The 24,917-nt window shown below is 39.6% G+C and overlaps 1 protein-coding gene across 1 annotated transcript in view; it reads left to right on the forward strand.

Annotated features, from left to right (window-relative positions):
- Positions 1 to 603: 603 nt before the first annotated feature.
- Positions 604 to 24,917, forward strand: part of sptlc3 (serine palmitoyltransferase, long chain base subunit 3) — a 56,316-nt gene continuing 32,002 nt past the window's right edge. The window contains exons 1-5 of the mRNA XM_080448586.1: positions 604 to 857; positions 6,879 to 7,070; positions 12,612 to 12,766; positions 16,386 to 16,534; positions 23,476 to 23,600. Of these exons, the coding sequence (XP_080304712.1) occupies positions 729 to 857; positions 6,879 to 7,070; positions 12,612 to 12,766; positions 16,386 to 16,534; positions 23,476 to 23,600 (750 nt within the window). The 5' untranslated portion in view covers positions 604 to 728. The remainder of the gene's footprint in view (positions 858 to 6,878; positions 7,071 to 12,611; positions 12,767 to 16,385; positions 16,535 to 23,475; positions 23,601 to 24,917) is intronic.

Below are 24,917 nucleotides of genomic sequence, written 5' to 3' on the forward strand. Positions count from 1 at the left end.
ACAGAACTTGCAGTATTGGTTGCAGTTTCATTTCTAGTCAGTCATAACAGGGAAGTGAAAGATTGCACTAATAATAGCCTAATCATTTAACCCACTAAGACCTGGAACGCATCTGTGTAATTTTTTTATTTGAGCAAAAAAAAAAGGCATTATTTTACACTTTGGCTATTCAAAAATAGCAGATCTACAAGCTCACTGTAGATCTGCTATTTTTTTTTTATCTTGAAAATGTGTGCAAATCTTTGAATATATATATTCTTTTAAAGTGAACATTTTTAACTCAAATCTTTGCTTCTGGGGACCCCAGAATGACCCCAAAATGTTCCAGGGACCGACACCCCAGACAACATTTTGGGGGTCCTTGAAATGAAAAGGGTTTGAGCACCACTGATATAGATAGAAACATACGTTTTTCAGAATACTGTGGTGGGATTTAGTAGACACTTGTAGAAGGTCTTAATCATTTAAAGGAAGATGATCTGGGGCCGATGCCACAAACTGTCTGACTGCAGATCCTTCTCTGACAGACAGACAGTGGATAAGAGGCTGTACTGAGCCCGCAGCTCCCTCAGCGACCGCGTAGCCTACAGGACACAAGGAGGAAGTCACCTTTGTAATGATCCAAACCGGTTTCATTACCTGACACAAGACCAGCACACAGCCACACACACACACACACACACACACACACACCCAGGGAGTAGACGCGGGTCGTGTGGGTAAAAAAAATGGCAAGAACTGCGATAAGAACAGCAATCGCCCCAATTGTGCTCAACGGCGATCTGAAGTCATGCCTAGACCAGACGGGACATCACATTAAACACGACAACAATGCAAAGAGAAACGGATATCACAAGGTGAGAGAGAGAGAGAGAGAGAGAGAGAGAGAGAGAGAGAGAGAGGTGCAGACAGACCTACTGTCTGCTGCTCCTCCTAGAAGCTATTATTTAAACTTATCTAACGTTGTTGTTGTTGTCCAGTTAAGCTAGGTTCTGTGCGTTAGACATAATGTATGATTAGTTGTAGCCTAGTAGGCCCACCACCACTGTCTGTGTGTTAAAGTTGTGATCATGGGCATGAGATCTCGCGGATCTTTCGCGGTTTCCGTGTGTGTGTGTGTATACAGATCATAATATTGATCTGTAAACACGGAAATCGCACCATTGCGTAACGTTAAAGTGAATGAAGTTGTCAAGAGTGAATTAGGGGGAATCCTCCTTTAACCTGACTTCACCTTTATCCAGGGTCCATGACGCCATCAGGTGACTGTCCAGACTAAAGGGTTGTCATGGTCATGGTTATTATTATCCGCATACCTTAGATTGCTACCGTAGAGTAGACCTCCAGGTAATAGCTGTCAAAATAGAGGAAACACCTGACCTGAGCTAAAATAACCAGTGGTGGAAAAAGTACTCAAATTCTTTACTTAAGTAAAAGTACCAATACTGCAATATAAAAATACTCTGTTACAAGTAAAAGTCCAGAATTAAAAATGTACTTGAGTAGAAGTACAAAAGTATTGGCATCAAAATGTACTTAAAGTACCAAAAGTAAAAGTACTAAATCTTTGAAAATAGCAGATCTACAAGCTCACAACGAAATAGCCTAGGTATAAAATAGGGCTGAAGTGGTTAATGTATGTGTTTCATTATATCATAGTAACTAAAGTTTTCAAGTAAATGTAGTGGAGTAAAAGTACAATATTTGCCTCTGAGATGTAGTGGAGTAGAAGTAAAAGTATTTGAAATTGGAAATACTCAAGTAAAGTACAAATACCTCAAAATTGTACTTGAGTACAGTACTTAAGTAAATGTACTTAGTTACTTTCCACCACTGCACCTGACCTGAGCTAAAATAACTAAAGTTACATAATGGCAGTGAGTGGTGTAAAAAGTACTTTTTTTTCTTCTTTTTTTACTTGAGTAGAAGTATCAAATACTGCAACTCTGTTACAAGTGAAGGTATTTACTTCAAAGTGTACTTGAGTAAAAGTACCAAAAGTATTGGCGTCAAAATATACTTAAAGTACTAAAAGTAAAAGTACTCGTTAAGGCAGAATGTCCCACTACATTTTTTTTCAAAATATTTTGAAAATAGCAGATCTAAGCTCACAATGTGATGTGTTTTGAGCTTGTAGATCTGCTATTTTCAAATGGCCAAAGTATATAAAGTGTTGAAGAAGTGCTTAATGTATGTTTTGTAAGTAAGAATAATCAACATCTGTCTTTGTTGATCAATAATGCAATTTTTTTTAGGTTTATGAGTGGGTGGGTTGAAAGGGATTCATTATTATAATTTATTATTTGTAACTGAGTTTTTTCTTTTTTTGTGGCCTTTTTGTGCCGTAGCCAGTGGCAGCTAACAGGTATACATTTGCATTGATTTCGAATATCAATCAATGTGTTATTTTTCTTTGTGCGTGCCTGTCTTTCTCTCCCATGAAATGAAATAAAAAGAAGAAAAAATAATAATCAACAGCTGCAAAGTACCTGGTAACTAAAGCTTTCATATAATTGTAGTGGAGTAAAAGTACAATAGGCCTATTTGGTTCTGAGATGTAGTGGAGTAGAAGTAAAAGTATTGAAAATTGTACTCCAGTAAAGTAAAGTAAAAATACCTCAACATTGTACTTAAGTACAGTACATGTACTTAGTTACTTTACACCACTGACTCCAGGTAGCTGTCAAAATAGAGGAAACATGCACCTGACCTGAGCAAAAATGACTAAAGTTACGTAATGGTGGGGATAACATTGGTATTAGTTTCACTTTAAGGTCTAACTTCTAAATGACACTATACTATGAACACATGTGGTCACCCTAAAGCACAGATGTGCTTTAAGTTCGATTTTATTTGTGCGGTGTTGTTTTTTTTACAACATTTCTTTATCATAGCCTATTTTGTGATTGCATCATCACAACAATAAATCTACTGCAGCAGTCCACCTGTTTGAAGAGTAGACAGACTGCTTTGAGGTTATATAGCAGCTCAAATATTTATTTAGGCCTGTTCATACGGTGTTGTTTTATCAACAAAACGCATCACATTCTGTTTGTGTGACATGCATGATGCAAAGGTTTTGAAAGTGAAACTGTTCAAAGTCCTCACTGGCCACCTACTGTATTAGTTAGTGGGCTCCCACTCATATTATCTTCATTTTGTCTTTGTTTATTCTGCCCACTTCTACTTCCACATACTTTGAGCTGGAAACTCTGTTCAAACATTAAAATGTTAAGTTTTTTAATGCCCTATGGCAGATGTATTCAACTTTGTGAAATATATTATACTTTTAAATGTATGTATCTGTACGTATGTATGTATTTATTCATCTTTAAAAATATATATAATCAGTGGGGAAACTGTGTTGCTCCTAACTTGTCTTTCATACTGTATATACAGCATTCACGGCTGAATGAAAGAGGACACAGTGGTTGAAGTTTAACCAGATGACAAGGTTTTATTACCCTCAAAACACAGGCTTGTAAATGGGATGGGAATGGGAGGGTGCCAAACAAAAGGCCTGACAAGCTAAACTAGCTAGCAGCAAATAACTGGGTGTAGGGTGTCTCTCCTTGGGGCTTCTTTTTATCCCCGACCCACCGCCTTTTAGCCTCAAACTCTAGACCAGGGGTCTTCAATGTTTTTGAGGACCCCCTAGCTGAGAGAGAGATGAAGCAGGGACCCCCTCTACATATTGTATAATATTGTGTTGCAGATTAAACTTGTTTTATTTTTACTTGGTCTGCTCTTTTTTCCCTCTACACCAAACCTCTTCACCCAAAAATAGCCGATCTACAAGCTCACAACGCCTCGCAGCGCGAGGCGTTGTGAACTTGTAGATCGGCTATTTTTGGCTAAAGTTCTCCTCAGAAAAGAGGAGAACTATTTTTATCACTCAAAGATTTGGAGGCCCCCCTGTAGTAACTCTGAGGACCCCCTAGGGGTCCCGGACCCCCCGTTGAAGACCCCTGCTCTAGACTCATCCTCTTCCCCCCCCCCCCTTACCAGAACTTGACCACCCAACTGACTCATTCCCCCCGACTTGGAGCAGCGGCTCTTCGGTGGTTCAATACGCCCAGGAAAGTGCCTAGAAGTCCTGACCCTTTGCGAGGCCTAGCTGCTAGGCTATGACGTGGGCAGCTAGGCAGGGGTGGGAGGCTGATGGAGACTCAGGGCCACTATATTTCCGAACTCATTATTATTATTATTATTATGCATACTGTCGGGCAGAAACCTCTTATCTCCATATTTTCAACGATATTTTTTTTGACGATATAATTTTAATAGTAGTCATTAAACTACTAATATAGACTGAAGTAATTAAAGCGGGTCATGTTTGCATATTTGGAATTGGAACAGCTGAAATATCATATCTATCAGTATTCCAATATTAACCAGTGGGCCGCATTAAGTGGAGGTGGGGGCCGCATGTGGCCCATGTATATGGCCCAGCCTTTGACGATCCCTGGCAGAACAACCTGTTCTGTCTGGTGCCTGGAGATGGCCATTTCGAGTCGGTCCTGCAACTCTAGCATATTCCGGCCCTAGCCATGGTGTCTGGTGCATTGGGTGGTCGTCCATACTTCAGCCTCTGGCTGCCTTTTCTCAGTTTTCCCGCCCAAGATCAACAATGCAAGAGTACAGCATGGTGGTTTCTTGGGCTGCGTTGCACTGCAGCATGCCATGAGAAAGAGAGGGATATCTGCAGGTCCCAGCTGGGGCCGTTCCACCAGTCTGTCACTTTGCGGATGAAGCGGGGTGGTCCTTGTCTTCATTCAGGATGTCTTCAGTTCCGCCCTTGATCTTGGAGTGGAGCTTTTGAGGGTGTTCCTTCCTACTTCCAAAAGCGGCTGAACATTCCTTGTACCAAGGCCTCAGCCATGGGTCATCGCTTCTTGGTCGGGCCTCTACCAATAGCATAGAAGGGTGTGTGGTAGATCCCCACTTGGCTGTTACTGGCTGTAGTATTCTCAGAGTCCAGATGGAGGCTTTGATTGTTACTGTGTCTAACCAGCCAGCATTGCATGATATTGCCCATCTAAACTACAAATTGCCCCTTAAGAGAGGTGCTGCCTGGCTGGCAGCTGTGAGTTGGGAGACAAATATCAAGCCCACACTGTGTGACCAACAACCACAACCATTAAAACGGACTACAAAGCAGCAAATTGCTTTCTGTGTGTGTCACCTTCGCTACTCCCCAGTGTCCACATTCAGCATGACAAGATTCCACCTCGGCAGGTGATGGGCATTCGCACATTTGTGACTGTATTTCTACTTATTGCTCGTCTTACAGACATGTAGTTCACCACATTGGACTTGATTGACTCTCCTTCATTGGTGTAACCCCCTTTCCTGATTGGTTAGTGCTCGGTACGAGTTGGTAGCTCATACATTTTGAACCACTTATCTTACAGACCTGTGGATGACATCATTGGACTCGGTATGGATGGAGTCCTGGCCCCATACCGATGTCGCCCTAGCAACCACCTAACTACACCATAGCAACCACCTGTTTTACCCTATCAACGCCCTAGCACCCAACCGGCTGTTACACCATAGTAAATGCCTAGAATAACCCAAGCTGATAGGCTGTGTACTGCTAAACTCGTTTTAGTTTTAACTGTAATGGTCTGCTCTGATGCTCTGTTTTGCACTCTTTCATTTTGTTCTCATACTTGTAAAGTTTAATTCCTCTGGAATTCGATACATCTTCAAGGATGATGTCAATGTCGGGTCATGTTATATAACAAACGCATTCCACTGAGTAATTCTGTTCAGACCTTTTTATACTGCAAGGTTATTTCCACACAAATGCTATTTCTAATCAATTTATTGCTGTATGCTTTTAAAGGTTCAAAGGTTTTAAGTTACGTTCTACGCAACAGCTAATTCTGTTATCGGATATCGGATTTAATATTTTATCATGATAAAAACACTCAATTTCATTTTATAGTGGTGAATTTTCATTATCAGGATCATTTTGAATTATCCTCACATGAGTGTAAATATCTTCACTTGGGAAGTCTAGCTCACTAACATACTGTACCAGTGTTCCTACCAAGAGAGTGTGTTCAGTGCGCATTCTCCCACGGTCACACCTCACATGAGCACAATTAAAGCCAGAAGAATTTAATATGCTGACATTTTTTGCACTTCAATCTGTCTTGAAAAGGACCAAGGTTTTACACATCTCAGTGCTTCACTAGAGGCATTTCTGTCTCATGTTATTGCTATTTGACCATGCACCTCATGCACAATGACAATTGCTCTTATCACATTGGGAATATACTGTAGGATATGTTTGATTTTTTTTCCCTTTTCTATTTCTTTGAAACTGCAAATGTTGAGCTTGTACAGCAAATAATTGAATCTGATATGATTACCATATTGTAGATAGTTTGTTATTCTGCTGTCCTTGCTGTACCTCTGTCTTTGTGATCTTGTGAACAAATTAAGTTATTCATTTACTGTGCATTTACAACACATAACTAAATGAACCATGATGTGGAATGCTTGGATATCAGGTTTTTTTCTTTTTATTAATGGATTTGTTTCTGCTGGGTGTTGAAAATAGTTTTTCTACTAAAACGATGTTCACAAAAAAAAATTTTTTTTCCCAATGTATGGTCAGAAGGACAAAGAATCTCATGAATCAGAATTATTTTCGCCAATATAATCGTGACATGAAATTTCCATATTATCCCATGCCTATCTGTAAGGGTACTTTTTCATACTTTCTTTTTACATTCACCCAATTATTTTACAATAAATAAATAATATAAAGGCATTATTACGGTAACATTTGAATGTAAGTTTGAAACCAAAATAATTTGTCCTACAGCTGTGACATAACTCATGTACCTCTCGTGTTCTTTCAGAAAAATGGAAAAGAGAACGGGGTTGCCTCCAGGCAGCCGAGGTACGAGACCTTTGAACAGGCGCCCATGTATGTGGCTGTCATGACATACCTGGGCTTTGGCATTTGCACCCTGTTTGGATACTTCAGAGACTTCCTCAGAGCCGTGGGCCTAGAAAAGTGCCACCTTGCCCAGGAGAGAGAGGAGCAGAAGGTAGGAATAATATGCATACACCACACACACATACGACAGCAAAGGTCTGCGTGTCAATTTAACCATATGAACCCTAGCGTCCCTATTCTGGGCATGTCATAATATGTGAACACTCGCCGAAAATAGAGTACAGGACGTCTTGACGTCACTCGTTCATCCCCTGGGTCGCGGAAGTAATTTCTCTATGGAGAATAACATTGAGTCATCTTAGATTCGTCTCATATTAGAATTGTGGTCCAAAAATAAACAAACTGTCTCTGCGATATTGTCAGGGAGGTGTCTCTGTATCGTTTATGATAGTCACTCACTCATGTTTGATACTCTGTTTCTGTCTGTTTCTGGCAAAAAAAATACTAATTCGGCGGAAGTAACATTGTATTTTCTCACCGTCAGTTGATGCTTCGTATCCATAAGAGTCAAACCGCCGGGATCATTTGTTTATTTTTGGAACACAGTTCTTATTTGACGCGATATTAAACACGTCTATGGGAATTCAGAATGGGGGGGGACGAGACGAGACCCAGGTAGGATGCGTAATTCTCTCCGATCTACAAGCTTGTGTGATCTTGTAGAAGGGCTATTTTCAGCAAGGAGATTTTGTGTGGAGGGAAAAAGAAGTGGGCTAAATACATTGGCCCCGGTTAGTGAAGTAAATGGTGTTAACGTTTTTTAACCCATTCAATCCGGGAACACATCTGTGTTGTTTTAGATTTCTTTGGCTATTCAAAAATAGCAGATATACAAGCTCCGCGCTATGAACTTGTAGATCTGCTATTTTTTTAAAATCTTTCTAAAACATTTTTTTTGACTAAAATCTTTGCTTCTGGGGGTGTCCCTGGAACAAAATATTTTGAGATGGGGGTCCGTGGCCAATACATATAATGTTGGGGGTCCTTGACCACTGATTATTATAGTAACATAAGTTTTTTCAAAAAACTGTTTTTATAAGACATTATTTTGTAGAATCCCAGAAACAAAGATTTGAGTTACAAATGCTCGCTTGAAAAAATATATATTTTCAAAGATTTGCAAAAAATGTCATGATTTTTGAATAGCCAAAGTATAAGATAATGGTTAAAAGTGGTTCAAATCTAAAACGACAGATGCTTTCCCGGTCTTTATGGATTAATCAGAGAGTGTAAAACATTACCCATAAGGTTTTGTTGTTGTTGTTGTTGTGTACCACACACACACCCACACACCTGCCAGTGCCCCCACTATGTGCATGTGTGCCTTTGTTTCCTTCCTATAATTGCTGTAAGTTTGTACCCTTCCCCCTGTCTTATGTCTTGACTTTCTGTGTTGCCATGGCTGAGACAGGGTACCATGGAGGATAGCTGTTGGAAGAGAGCTAATTAATTCCCTGTGGATTCAAGTTATTTCTATGCTCTGCTCTGCTTTGGGATCCTTGATGAGGTCTGAGTGGTGCTTTAGTACAGGCGGAGGAGTGTAGTGTTACTGGAAATAGGAGGGGTACTTTTAAAGATTTTTTTTGTGTGGCTTTTTCTGCCTTTTTTTATTGATAGTATGCAGTAGACCAGTGGTTCTCAAACTTGATATGTATTTGGCCGCGGACCCCCATCTAAAAATATTTTGTTCCAGGGACCCCCCAGAAGCAAAGATTTGAGTTACAAATGTTCACTTTAAAAAATATGTATTCAAAGATTTGCACACATTTTCAAGATTTTTCAAAAATAGCAGATCTACAAGCTCATAGCGCGGCACTCGGTGCCGCGCTATGAGCTTGTATATCTGCTATTTTTGAATAGCCAAAGTATAAAAGGTCATAATTATTCTGATGCTATATTTACACATTTTTCTGGGTACCCCCTGGAACACCCTCAAGTACCCCTGGGGGTCCCCGGACCCCACTTTGAGAACCAATGCAGTAGACTGACAGGAAATGGGGGGAGAGAGAGAGAGAGAGAGAGAGAGAGAGAAGGGGATTGACATGCAGCAAAGGTCGTCGGGATCGGGATTATTGGAGATTTTACTCCTTAAAATCCAGAATTCACAGAATTAGATGCTTTCGGTGCATGATGTTTTCTCTCTTGGATATTTGTGTTAAAAGCCATTTGAATGTTTTTCTTGACACCAGACAAAGTAGAGCTTAGATCGGACCCAAGAAAACAAGCCCGACCCAAGTACCCGAGCCTGTGCACATTCTGTCTGAAACATTTTAAAAGTCTGATCGATTATTTTGGGTGTAATATATGTTTATAATTTATATTTAACTGTAGTTATTTGCACACATATTCAATGTATTGTAACATTTGAACTATATAGACTGATTATCACGTCAAATAGCTTACTATCCACCCAATTATATAAAAAAAGAAAAGCAATTATATGACCGACCCCTGCCCCGACCCTGACCCACTGGCCGGGCCTGTCTCAGGTCGGGCAGGGACTCAAACCTCTAATTGGCCTGGTTGGTTTGCTGTGTTGCAATTCTTGGAAGGTTTGAACACTGTTGTTAGGGACCTGGCGTTCACGATCAATAAGACCATGTTCTACTCTCTTTTTACACCCATGTGTGTGTATTCGTATCATTTGTCTGTCACAGCGACAGCTTGGACAGTTAAATCCAATCCAATCCAATAAAAGTAGCAAAGAGCGACTGGAGGCTTTGGAGGTAGAGTGGCCATTCGGGAAGCAGTAGGTTTCCAGTTTGATCTGTGACTCTTCGTGGCTTTGTGTTAAAGTGTCCTCAAAACACTGAACCTCTAACCTTGCATAACCACGGATAGGTGAATGCAGTACATTTTGTAGTGCTTTGGATAAAGGGGCTATAGAAATCCAGACCATTTACCAAGATAACTTGGACCTGTGCTTTTCTGATGTCAGTTTTTGTTATTTAAAGTAATACTAGGTAACTTTTTTTCAACAAAACTAAAGTTAAATTGTATATCTTTTGTGAGTGGCAAATGTTTCACAACACCCACTCCATGAATTTCACCCCCGAAAGCCTTTTATAAACTATCTTATATTGAAACGGTGGCTAGGGTAGTCATTCTCGCGAAAATGACGTCATCCGGCCGGATAACAAAAAGGAATCTCACGCTGTTTTTAAGAGATTGTAGGATTTGAAGATCGAAAAACAACAGAAAAAGAAAACACAGCTCACGGTAACTAAAGCTCCACTGGCTAAGGGAAACGATCTACAGATAGTATAAAACAATTAAAAGAACGCTTTTTGAAACGCTTCCGTCTTCCGGTGAAAACAAATGGAATTCTGGGTAACACAGGAATAAACGAACGACCTGCAGTGACGGTAATGACCAGCAGAGGTTGCTAAAAATCGTTATTTGTGGATCTGCATTGTATTACTTAAAAAAAACAAAAAAACAACGTCACACAGTTTGAGGATTAGCTGAGATGCTGGGGCTAAAACTGAAAAAAGAGATACGCACACACTCTGATCTTATCTGTACAAAAGGAATTACCGTGCCTTGTAGTGTGTATAATATATATCTCCTTATACATTTCTCCATATGTATTATTTAAAGCAGCGTTGTGTTACTTTATTTTATTGAATACAATGCAATTGTGTCCAATCTGTATGGTAGAGCTAGAGTATGTTAATACAATGTAACTTATACACTTGGGGTGGTTGTATGTTGTGTCCCTGCTCTTCTATTGACACATGTAGAGCGTGTCACTCACTCGTGTGTCAAAGGTCACCTGACCTATAGACACAGGATCTGACTCCAATTTTGACCTGATGGTCAAGAAGATTCAATTTATTTATGAGCAGGCAGGCAGGCTCTATTAGGTCAATGGTAAACATTTCAGCACCTGCGTTGCATAGTGAGACCAGGTTCAAACCCGGGGTAGAAGAGGAAAGTTACATATAGTGCAGCTTTAACATTGTAACCACAGTCATAGGAAACTTCCACTAAATAATAATTTCACTCTTTTTAGTATAAACTTGTGATGTGGCATTAAAGTTGAACCTTTGAAGTCATTTAAGTCCCGTCTTGCAGAATGTCTCTGAGAAAAAGCTTGCATTAAACCATTAAGACCGGGAAAGCATCTGTGTCATTTTTAGATTGCTTTGGCTATTCAAAAATAGCAGATCTACAAGCTCATAGTGCCGCGCTATGAGCTTGTAGATCTGCAAAAAAAAAACTCAAATCTTTGCTTCTGGGGATTCTACAAATGTCTTCTAAATCCTGTTTAAAAAAACGTATGATGCTATAATCAGTCAACTTCTTTCATGTCAAGGACCCCCAAAATGTTCCAGGGAGTTAAAAATGTTCGCTTAAAAAATAATAATATATACATTCAATGTTTTGCACAAATTTTCACGATTAAAAGTGGTTCAAATGTAAAATGACAGATGCGTTCCCTGTCTTAAAGGGTTAAACTCCACCTCACCCCTAGCACTCCTCATTCCTTGTATTACTTCCTGTGGCCTATATCTGATAGATGCTACAGATGCTGTAGTTATACTGGTATAATGCTACAGATGCTGTAGTTATACTGGTTTAATGCTACAGATGCTGTAGTTATACTGGTATTATGCAGTTATATATGTTGGTTACTTGTTCACATATGTTGTTATTTAGATAGACGTACCGTTTGCTTCACCACAAATGCCAAGAATGTTATTTAGCCATGTTTGACGTTTACCTGGTATCCTAGATATACTTTGTAGCACTTAATTATTTGCTTTGCACTCTATTTAACTGACCATTTTACACTGTCGTTTGTTCATGCCATTTTGCCATTTACAGTAGAGGGAGATTGACCTTATGAACCGTTAAATTGACTTTTTAGGTTTATATTAAACTGAGTTCCAGTTCCATGCCAAAGGAAATGCTTAAAGTGTAAGTGTAGCATGTGGCATGCATGTATCATCTCTGAGAGTTGTTCTAGTTTATACTAAAGACCTTTAACCACTTTAGCCCTGTACACTTACAACAAATAGCGAAAATAGCCGATCCACAATGCGTCGTAGCGGCAATTTTTTTATTTGGAAAGAAATGTTTTGAAAATCTGCCCGGAATAAGGGATACCAGGGTTAACGTGGTTACTGTAACTGAGTACAGACGTCCTGACATCACTCGTTCATCCCCTGGGTGAAGTAATTTCTCTATGGAGAATAACATTGGGTCATCTTAGAATCGTCTCGTATAAGAATTGTGGTCCAAAAATAAACAAACTGTCTCAGCGATTATTGTCAGGGAGGTGGCTCTGTATCGTTTATGATAGTCAGTCACTCATATTTGATACAGTCTGTTTTCTGGCGAAAATGTACCTAATTCGGCGGAAGTAACATTAGCGTTTTCTCACCGTCAGTCAAACCGCCGGGATCATTTGTTTATTTTTGGAACACAGTTCTTATTTGACGCGATATTAAACACGTCTATGAGAATTAAAATAAAACGTGACCCAGGTAGGATGCGTAAATTACGTCTGACTTCGGTGCTCCATATTACCATACGTTAAAATGCTCCACACTTGACCAAGTACACTAATACTGCATGTCCCTTGCAAAATTTGGTCTTGATGGATATCTTTCCTTTTGGTTCGCAGGACTTTGTGCCACTTTATCAAGACTTTGAGAACTTTTACACACGCAACCTGTACATGAGGGTACGAGACAACTGGAACCGGCCCGTATGCAGCCTCCCAGGACCGGTGTTCGATCTGATGGAGAGGGTGTCCGATGATTATAACTGGACATTCAGGTACCAACTATTGACTCATTACTGCTAAATGATTACACCAGCTTTTTACACATCAAGTATTTTGCACAATTAATCCATTGAGACCGGGAAAACATCTGTGTCATTTTAAGATTTCTTTGGGCTATTCAAAAATAGATATACAAGCTCATAGCGCGGCACCGAGTGCCGCGCTATGAGCTTGTAGATCTGCTTTTTTTTTTTATCGTGATTTTTTTTTGCCAAATCTTTAGATGGATACTTTATTGTCCTTGCGGAAATTCCTTTTGTACCAAGCAGCCCTCAGGACACAACAAAATCACAAAACATAACATAAATACACAATACATAGACAGATCACACAATACATTGACAGTGCTACACAGCTCCTCTCTTACAGAGTGAAAACTAGAAAAGCCTACCAGTCATCATTCAAGAGGCATCGCATTACATTTTATGTACAGAACTGAGATATGGGGCCTGTTTGTTCAGGCGTCCTATACTTGTGGGTACAAATGATCTTGAAGCCCTAGCCTGCAACATTGGCACTGTGTACCGTCGTCCTGATGGTAAAAGGCGGTATTGACTGTGTAACGGGTGTGTTCTATCCCTAGCAATAGCTTTCCCCTTCCTAAGCACCTGGGTCTCATACATCTCTTTGAATATATATATTTTTAAAGCGAACATTTGGAACTCAAATCTTTGCTTCTGGGGGTCTCTGGAACAAAATGTTTTACAAATGGAATAAAAAATATATATATTCAAAGATTTTCAAAAATGTTGACGATTTAAAACAAATAGCAGATATACAAGCTCATAGCGCGGCACCAAAGAAATCTAAAATGACAGAGATGCGTTTACGGATTTAATTGGTTAAGAACTGAAGAGTTTCAGCCCAACCAGAGACCCATTGACTTCCATCACAATATTAAAGTTAAATATTATATTCCATAATAATTTTGGGAAACAAATTTGTGGACGTACCAAGTTTTGTACGAACCCGATAAGAGCCCAAATAAAATTAGAGCAGGTGTTAGCCTCCGGGTTAGAGATGAACTAACAAAGTCTTATTATGACCTACAGGCATCCACCCTGCACAACACAATTATGGGAATAGAATGTATAAAAAGGGAACAGAGCTATGGTGGAGAAGTGGGATCAGGTAAGAGAGATACAGAGGCTTACTCAGAGATTGAGAGATTTGAAAACAGCCTTTTGTGTTTGGCCTCTTATTGTCAGTTGCTTTGGTGAGTAGAACTAGAAGCAGTACGATAATACTGTCTTTTATAGTGGTTTGTGCAGGCTTCTGTGCGCTGCATAGTAGACAACTTGACTCTATCCTGTCAAGACTATATCTCTCAAACCTGGGTTACAATGTGACCTTTCCGGTCAACTGATGCAGAGAACTCCACCTGAACCTATAGAATCTCGTGACACTGCACAGTAAAATCGTCAGTGTTAATTTAACTTGTGTACAATCACAAAGTGGATACATTAACAGGGAGGATATTGGGGGCACTGTGGCGCAGTCGGTAGCGCTATTGCCTCACAGCTAGAAGGTCCTGGGTTCGATTCCCGCCGGGAATGCTGTGGGTGCTGGGGGCGTGTCCTCTCCTCCGCGTCATCAGTACCCATACCCTAGGTGGGGTTGGTGAAAGGGCCTTTCTGTGTGGAGTTTGCATGTTCTCCCTGTGTCCCCTAGGGTGGGTACCCTCACAAAAACATGCAGTAATCCTGGTCTCTATACTGCCTCCCCTTGGTCAGCCAGGGCGCCTGATGGATGGGAAAGGAACTGGTTGGAATAACGTGTTTCTTCCACAGGCTTCGTCCTACCGGGGAAACTCCCTCCTGTCACGTGATAAGAAGAGGTCTGCTAACTCCTCATGCATTGAAGGAGGCATGAGCTCAGTTCTGGGCTCTCCCTAGGCTGGCAGAGGGAGAGTAGCGCCCAGGAATACATAGGCAATTGGCACTGGGTGAAAAAATGGGTTTCAAAATCGTGGGATTAAAAAAAAACTAAAAAAACATGGAGCATATTGCAGTTTTCGTGCACGGCTGCTGGTACTTTCTGGACAGTAGAGGGAGATTGACCTTATGAACCGGTAAATTGACTTTTTAGGTTTATATTAAACTGAGTTCCAGTTCCATGCCAAAGGAAACCATGCTGGATACATACTACCACAGAGGTGGCTGTTCTTAGGAGCTGTACACACAATCTTGAGTCAATTATCAGAGTTGAAATTAATGCACAGGATTTTACTGTGTATGCGTGAAATCTGGGATTAGAGAACTAACTGTGCATATCTCATTTCTTCTTTCTGTTTCACTTTCAACCCGTCCTTGAAAATGGGAATAACAAAGCCAAAAGGTTGTAGCGTTAACTTTTAACAAATCAAATGTCAACATAGTTCTGTTTGGTATGAATAGAAATTTAAATTCAAATTAACGTTGATTCCCTTTTAACCCATCAAGACCGGGAACGCCGGTCATTTTTAGATTTCTTTGGCTGTTCAAAAATAGCAGATCTACAAGCTCATAGCGCGGCACCGAGAGCCACCAGTACGAGCTTGTAGATCTGCTATTTTTGAAAAACTATGAAAATCTTTGAATATTTATGTTTTTAAAGCAAACATTTGCAACTCAAATCTTTGCTCAATCTATTTTTAGATGGGGGTCCACGGCCAAATACATATACAGTATTTTTATTTAAGGGGTCTTTGACATGAAAAAGTTTGAAAACCACTGATATTATATATTTTTCTAAAAACTGTTAGGATTTAGAAGACATTTTGTAGAATCGGCCTCAGGTCTTAATAATGGGTTAACACCATGAAATTAATTTGAGCTCTCAGAGTGCATATGTAAAAAAACGAATGTCTATATTGCTGTACATTATAGCAGTGGTTCTCAAACTTTTTCGTGCCAAGGACCCCCAAAATGATATGTGTTTGGCCGTGGACCCCCATGTCAAAATATTTTGTTCCAGGGACCCCCAGAAGCAAAGATTTTACCCACAAATGTCGCTTTAAAACATATTATACTCAATGAATTGCACACATTTTCATGATTTTTCAAAAATAGCAGATCTACAAGCTCATAGCGCGACACTCGGTGCCGCGCTATGAGCTTGTAGATCTGCTATTTTTGAATAGCCAAAAGCATAAACGGTTATAATTATTGTGATGCTATATTAACACATTTTGCTGGGCGACCCCCTGGTACCCCCTCAAGGACCCATGGGGGTCCCCAGACCCCTCTTTGAGAACCAATGCATTATAGCATATGATTATGCATTATAGCATATGATTATGCATTATAGCATATGATTAGCAGTGTTTTCATGTTCTTGGCAGGTTAACGGGGAAGCGAATAGACAACGTCATATATTAAACTGACACTCGGTGCCGCGCTATGAGCTTGTAGATCTGCTATTTTTGAATAGCCAAAAGCATAAACGGTTATAATTATTGTGATGCTATATTAACACATTTTGCTGGGCGACCCCCTGGTACCCCCTCAAGGACCCATGGGGGTCCCCAGACCCCTCTTTGAGAACCAATGCATTATAGCATATGATTATGCATTATAGCATATGATTATGCATTATAGCATATGATTAGCAGTGTTTTCATGTTCTTGGCAGGTTAACGGGGAAGCGAATAGACAACGTCATCAACATGGGCTCCTACAACTACCTGGGGTTTGCCGAGAACAACCCCGACTTCCTGAAAACGGTGGCTGAGAAAACCCTTGAGTACGGTCTGGGGGTCTGCAGCACGAGACAGGAAGTGGGTGAGTCTGTCTGCGGTCATCTGTTTAACGCTTAAGTGAGGTTCTCTTTCTATGCAGCTCGAAAAACGTTGTGATTTTCCTCTTCACTGTGAACCACTAATAACTGAGTGTTATGTTTCTGAAGCGTGCAGGGGAAAAGAAATCACCCGTTTTATAGTTTTAATAAAAAAAGGTGGCTTTATCCACTTGCTTTAGCCCTATATACTTTGCTGTATGACAAATAGGGGAAATAGCTATTCTATTTGACCTATTTTTTGCTCAATTGAATTAAAAAAACAAACGACGCTTTTCACCTATAATGACACGCCCAATAGGGAAGCCGCAGGTGGAAAGTGGTTACGGTCAGTGGCGTAAAGTAACCAACTACATTTACTCAAGTACTGTACTTAAGTAAAATGTTTACGTTACTGGAGTACTTCCAATTGTCTATACTTTTACTTCTACTCCACTACATCTCAGAGGCAAATATTATACTTTTACTCCACTACAGTTATTTGAAAACTTTAGTTACTTTGCAGATATACATTATTACATTATAAAACGTACATTCACCACGTTAGCCCTATTTTATACCTAGGCTATTTGAAAATAGCCGATCTACACAATCTTGTAGATCTGCTATTTTCAAACATTTCGGTACTTTTACTTTTGATACTTTAAGTACATTTTGGTACCAATACTTGATTTGTTTCCAGCTACTGTCATTTTAGAGGCTACAGCGCATCAATGTATTTTATGGGGTTCAGGTACAGAAAATGCTAGAACGCTGCTGTGCTGTGATGATACCCAAAAAGCTTATAACCATCAAATGGGGAGAAACATGCACCATCATTTATTATCTTTTCTCATGAATTATACCGCTCCAATCTTTAATTATCTTCCAGCGGCTGCGATGTTATATGAATTATTCACCCTTTGTTAAATTATGTACAGTTTGGGGCATAGGCAGAGATCATTACATACTGGGCCCACACTGAGCAATTGGGGGGGGGGGGAGGGGATATCATCATGGTGTGGTGTAACATTATGAAACGCTCTCCGATATAAAATAGGCCATCGAACAATATGAGCTATGGCAGAGTTCGAAGGGACCATAGCTTGAAAGCATGGGGTCTTTCTGTGGCTTCTGTCTGATGTATAGAATTTTTAAATTGCCATTTCATTTCTCTGAACTTCGATCCAGCCTAACCCATTAAGACCGGCAACGCATCTGTGTCACCAACCACTTTAACCATTATTTTATACTTTGGCTATTCAAAAATAGCAGATATACAAGCTCATAGCGTGGCACCGAGTGCCGCGCCATGAGCTTAAAGATCTGCTATTTTTGAAAATGTGTGCAAATCTTTGAATATATATATATTTTTTAAAGCAAACATTTTTAAATCTTTGCTTCTGGGCGTCCCTGGAACAAGATATTCTGAGATGTGGGTCCACGGCCAAACACATGTAATTTTTGGGGTCCTTGACATGGATAAAGATAGAAAAACAATAGTTTTTCTGAAAAATTACATATCTCAACATTTGTTGAGACATTTGACAGTTACAAATGTTCGCTTAAAAAAGAATATATTCAAAGATTTGCGCAAATCTTCCTTTTTCTTTCAAAAATAGCAGATCTACAGCTTGTACACTGTAGATCTGCTATTTTTGAATAGCCATAGTATAAAATACTGGTTATAGCTCAAATTCTAAAATGACACGGATGCGTTCCCGGTCTTAACGGGCTAAGGCGGTCTAAATGGCTTTTGTGCTCAGGGTTCTGGAGAATTGTGTTCCCAGTGTCCTACTGTTAGTAATGGTGAAAAAAGAAAAAATGATGAATGGCTCCCAACTGTGTGTTTATAGGTCAGGCGGACTGGTGTTGGGGTAAACAGGTGTACAGGACAGACAGAGGGAGAGAGAGAGAGAGCGAGCACACAGTGTCATGTACTCGCTGTCACACATGCTTAGCAAAGTGTGTACCACAGACAATGTTCCTGTTTTTTTGCTCTGTCATTGTGACTTGTAGCTGAATAGCCTAGCTAGCGCGCCACACACACACACACACTCACAGTGATATATGAGAGCCAGGCTATCTGAGGGTGATATATGACATGCTCATACTGTGGGACCGGGCTCTCACACACAGGGGAGTGAGTGGGTTTGTTGAATTTTTCTGCACTGAGAGCTGCAAGGCTATTAGAGAATTGACAGACCTCAAGAGTCAGTGGTGTAAAGTAACTGAGTACATTTACTCAAGTGCTATACTTAAGTACAATTTTGAGGTAATTTTAAGGTGCTTTTACTGGAGTATTTCCAATTTTCTGTACTTTTACTTTACTACATCTCAGAGGCAAATGTTGTACTTTCACTCCGCTGCAATTATTTGAAAACTTTAGTTACTAGTTACTTTGTAGATTTTGATTATTATTACAAAACCACTTCAGCCCTATATACATTTAGGCCATTTGAAAATAGCCGATATACAAGCTCACAATGCGTCGCTTGTAGATCTGCTATTTTCAAAAGCTTTTTATGCATTTTATACATTTGAAAACTTTGTGAAATGGGAAATTGAGTACTTTTCCCACCACTACTCAGAGTAGTTAATCAAACTAATTGATTTCATTGATTAGAAAAGAAATATCAATTTGAATACAATAACCGAGGTTCAAATCGCAAGCGACACATGAGCTTGTAAATTGGTTTTTTGTGCAACACTGTTGTACGAGTATAAAATATTGTCTAATCGACAAGACTAATCGATATGGACAATTATAAAAAATCTATTAATTTTTTCCTCCTGTTGATATGTTGATAGGCCTATGAAATAAATCCCTTCTTGAATATTTGATTAATTGGAAAAGTATTGGATTGACTAATCGCTTAGACAAGACAATCAATGGTTTGCAGCTGTACCTCAGAGACAGAACCAGAGGAATAAGAGTACAAGTACATGTTATCATTAGTCATATGTGTGTTTGAGTGCAAATATAAAGTCCCCTCCCTTGCACCATCCATAATTCATGTGCGTTTTTTTCATTTATTTATACGTTTACTGTATTCCTCTTTCAAAATGGGCCTGGTTTTCAGTCAGTTGGCTCAGTGAGAGGGTTAAGGAATAACAAGCATGTATCCTGTGAGACCTTATTAAGCATCAATTATTAAACACCCCAGTGCCTCTATTAGAGCAGCGACGCCATCATAGTCTATGATTTAGTCCACATAGCAGGGAACTTTATTCTGGGTGGAACATACTCCAAAGTGCTGTAAGAGCATCCAGTCCACTCAAAGTGTGTACGATTTATTTGGACATTTAACTGCTCCTACTGTAAGTTTAAACGTTTTATTTGAGAAAGTCCTTTCCACACACCAAAAAAATAAACAAAACAACAACATTTTGTCTATATTGTTTCAGGGTCAAACACAACTCAGATTTCCTACTGTGATCTTATACCAATTCCTTTTGAGAGACTCCATTTCAAAGCATTTCCCTGTCTTACTTAAAAACTGATATCAGCTTCCTGTCAATGCATTCTTCTCAGGGTGTGGAATGGACTCTCCCACGGCACAGTAAACTGTCATGTGCTTTATGAATACATGGCTTTATGAGTCCATGTGATAGATCTTTTTTGTTGGCGTGAGTTTGAAAGGAGACGTGTTAAACATTGGTAGACTTACATCAATGGATAGCCAGCCATTTCCTACTGTTCACGCAATGATTAACGGAAATTAGACTTGAGGTCCGACCAGCGGTTATCACTGCAGTTAAGCCAGTGTTTAATTAGCATGACAGTAGTAGTGATGACATGGACAATCATCTAGTCCAGTGATTCTCAAAGATATATATCTCTATATCTATATCTAGATATATGTATATATGTGTTTATATAGATATAGATATAGATATAGATATAGATAGATAGATAGATAGATAGATGCTATTTTCAAAAGATTTTTATACATTTGACAACTTGAAATGGGACATTCTGCATAATGAGTACTTTCTACTTTTGGTACTTTAAGTACATTTTGATACCAATACTTTTGTACTTTTACTCAGGTACATTTTGAATTCCAGACTTTAACTTGTAACAGAGTATTTCTATATTGCAGTATTGATACTTTTAGTTTAAAAAAATGAGTACTTTTTCCACCACTGCAGTGACTGCATATCATATTGATTTTTTTTTTTTTGCATTACCAGCTGTCATCTGAAACTATGCAAGTAATAGATTTTGGACCAGTTGGACAGTTGGTTCTAACTTACACTGAAAGGTGCAGTCCAGAATTTCATTTAGAAAATTAAAAGTAATTACTCATATGATTTTGAGCCTCAGGGACAGGAATAGGTTAATATGCGTATACAGTATATCTTATTTCTGGCAACAGGATATTACAAAGCTCCTGCCATATATTAAAACTACTGAGGCAAATGACACCCTGAACTCATTGTACACTAGCCATGGAAATTATTGCTAATTCACTAGTCTACTGCCTTTTAGTATTACAGCATTATAAAATGGTGCCATTTTACAGTCTGCTGACAGAAAGATGACCAGATACTAAACACTTAAACCCTACTGTATTGACCGGGGTCCCCCTGGGCTCTATACTAGGTCTGCTCCTTTTTTCCCTCTACACAAGATATCTTCACCAAAAAAAGACCAGATGACGCTTTGTGAGCTTGTAGATCTGCAAAAAAAAATTGTCACTTAGAATTGTATTCCTTTTTTTTTACACACATACAAACACATTACACAAACCAAACACTAGAAAGAAAAGAAAAGAAAGACAGAAAAAACAAAAACATGAAAGACTGTTATGTTTGCAGAATGTTCGTCCCAGAATAGGGAAGCTAGGCTTAGTGTGGTTAAAAACAAAATCTGTATTGCCAAAACGTCTAGCTAAAAAAAGAAAAGAAGAACTAATTGGTTTTGACAAAATGTGTGGTTTGGTGGGGTCTGCAAATGTGTGAGAAGTGTTGCCTCACAAGTGTCGTTTCCTTTTTCTATTTCTCCTAGTGTACACAGAACCAGCTCGCTAAAATACAGTGGTGGAAAAAGTACTACATTGTAAAAGTCCGGAATTCAAAATGTACTCGAGTAAAAGTATAAAAGTATTGGCATCAAAATGTACTTAAAGTACCAAAAGCAAAAGTAGTCATTATGCAGAATGTCCCATTTCAAGTTTTCAATGTATAAAATCTTTTGAAAATAGCAGATCTACAAGCTCACAATGCGTCGCGTCGAGCTTACTGAGCTTGTAGATCTGCTTTATTCAAATGGCCGATATGTATATATAGGGCTGAAGTGGTTAATGTATGTTTTGTCATAATAATCAAAATCTACAAATGAACTAGTAACTTAAGTTTTAAAACACTTGTAGTGGAGTAAAAGTACAATAATTACCTCTGAGATGTAGTGGAGTAGAAGTAAAAGTATTGGAAATTGGACATACTCCAGTAAAGTAAAAAATACCTCAAAATTGTACTTAAGTACAGTACTTGAGTAAATGTACTTAAGTTACTTTACACCACTGCTAAAATACAACAACACAGACACATCAGAATCATTGCTATAAAATTACCAGCTTCACCAGCTGGTGTGCGATAGAGAGACCAAAGCGGAGTTATAACATTATGGGTTTTGTATCATTGACTGGGAGCAATCACCACCTGGCCCTGGAGCAAACTGGTGCATTCATAACACGTCAATGGGTTCATCAACGGGAAGGAAAATATCAACAAAAAGTCGGCAAACCCATAGCTCGAAAGTTTCAGGAAGAGGAGAGAGATTGGTATTGAGTGGTTGTGTATGAAAACATAAAAGCACGAGGCAACTCTCCCTTTATGGTGTTTTACATTCCGGTGCCTTCCATCAGGGCCGTGTGCCAAGGCAAATCGATTCATACATTTCCTCAACCACTCAGGCTCAGAGCCCCCTCTCTGCCCGCATGTGCAGCTTTTTTTAATCAGACCGCATTGACATTCAGTCTCTTTATGCAGCATTTTCCCTCTCAGGCCTGCCTCCTTATTGATATGCTAACTTCATATGGGAGGCTTTTGGTTCCCAACACCCTAAGGTAAGAGAGAGTGGAGTGGAGTCCTCATCTGGGTTTCCCTGAAATTAGAGTTATTATGGGCATCTGTTTAAACAAACAGAGTCACCTGTTCACTGGAGTACAGGGTTCATCTGGCTGCCAACCAATGTTGTCGCCGCGAACGCCAAATAAATATTGCAAATGTTCGTCTGCAGCGTGGCGAGGTGGCAGTGATCGTATTTGCAAAACCTCAAAGCGAAATCTATTATTTCCCCTTTTCCAAGCAACCATGACTGACATGTTTCCTCAAAGCTTATGCAACCAGGCAGCCCAGCACAGAAAAGATAAACATATCTATTTAATCTGCACTAGGTCAGGTAGGTGTGTGTGTGTGTGTGTGTGTGTGTGTGTGTGTGTGTGTGTGTGTATACATATATATACATACATATGTGTGTGTGTATGTATGAATGTATATGACTTGAAGGTTGATTTCGTCGACTAAAACTATGACGAAAAATGTTCGACTACCTTTTTTACTGACGAAAACTAAATAAAAACTAAGCTGTGATGACTAAGACTAAATATATGTTGACAATTTCGTCAACAAATAAAAACTAGACTAAATTGTTAGTGAGGGACTAGTGGAGAAGAGATCCAGTAGAACTAAAAGACAAGTCATTTTATGTTTGGTTGAGCTCGGGTGTTGCGCTCGACACGTTGTGAGCTTGTAGATCGTCTATTTTCAGCATGCATAACAACCATTTCAACCATAACAGTGAAATACTGGTGGTGGCTAAATCCAACACAACCATGACAGTGAAATACTGGCAGCGGCCCATAAATCTAACAAGACCATAACCCTGAAATACTGTCTGGACTAATGTGAGTGACATCGTTTATTACTCTCTGTCTTGCAGGTAACCTGAGCACCCACGAGGAACTGGAGCAACTTGTGGCGCGCTTCCTCGGAGTAGAATCCTCCATGATCCTTGGGATGGGTTTCGGCACCAACTCCATGAACATCCCCGCACTGGTTGGCAAGGTATCCGTTTTTTTGGATAAACATTTGTTTATTGGATTTTGACAGAAGCATGCAGGGACATGCAGAGAGATTTGTAGAGGCAGGGGCTGGAATTTCAAAAGGGCACCGAACAACTACCATACTTTTAGGCCCAAAAACCCAAATAACCCGAAAATGTGTCATTGCGTGATTAATGTCCTCAGAGTCACGCATCCAACACGCTTTGAACTGAGCAGATTGGACCTTCCGTTCCAGAGATAATGGCCAAAACATCTTGAAAGCGTCCACTTTCGCCGGTTTTCGATCGCCGATTTTCGATTGAGTTTTGGCCATTGTCGCCCGTATTTCTTTAATAACACGGGCTAGGAAGGTCGGACGGCGACAAACTAGATACCTGAGTAAAGTTCACTTTGAGCTGCATCCAACACATGCACTGCCATTTCCGTCTGCCTTACCGTTAGGCCGCTAGAGGCAGTTGAAATTTCTTTTTTGGGGGGGTAATAGATATATATATATTTTTTTAGAGTGGGCACTTTTTTACTGATGGGTAAAAGGGCAGGGGCTCGAGCCCCCTTTCATGTCTATGTGTGCGCGTGCCTGGAAGCATGTCTTGCATACATATCAACAACATATAACATTGCATTGCCACATATATAGCCCAATCTAGAAAAAAGTTACATAACAAGTTAGGTTTTTTTTTCCCACCCCAAATGAAAACACAAAGGAGAGAGTCTTACAAGACTTACAAGAAATAAGATGCAAGTAAAAGAGAAACGACAACAATGCACAAAACCAAAAACAGGAACTTAAACAAGAAAAAAACAAGAAAAACAAATCAGTCAGCTGAACCATAACGGAAAAGCTACGGTGCTATCCGCAAAACAGCACTCCCGTCACGAGACCCCAATAACATTACACCATCAGACCACACACAACAATACCCTAATCTGGAATGAAAGGAAAGTTTATCCTCCGTACATATTGGAAGAAAGGACTCCATACCTTCCGGAATTTTTCGGCAAAACCATTCAGGGACAGTCTAATTTTCTCCAATTTAAGAAATCTCTCATCCAATGAATATGGGAGGGAGAGTCAGGAGATGAGTCTCCTAGCCAATAAGGTGACGGGTATCCGTTTTAAACACATGGAATATCATACAGCATAGGAAGAAAAAGTGCTTGCTCTCTATGGGCCCGACTTCCACAGAATAAGTTAATCTAATTAGCCTAGCTTTTGTTCCAGGCTTGAATACGGCCTAAATTAATGAATAATAACAGTCAACTACATTCAACTGCTAACAACTCCCCCCCCACCCAGTTCCATTAATTAAACTTGTAA

The sequence above is a fragment of the Gymnoscopelus braueri genome (assembly GCF_963280865.1).
Source record: "Gymnoscopelus braueri genome assembly, chromosome: 14".
Taxonomy (NCBI): domain Eukaryota; kingdom Metazoa; phylum Chordata; class Actinopteri; order Myctophiformes; family Myctophidae; genus Gymnoscopelus; species Gymnoscopelus braueri.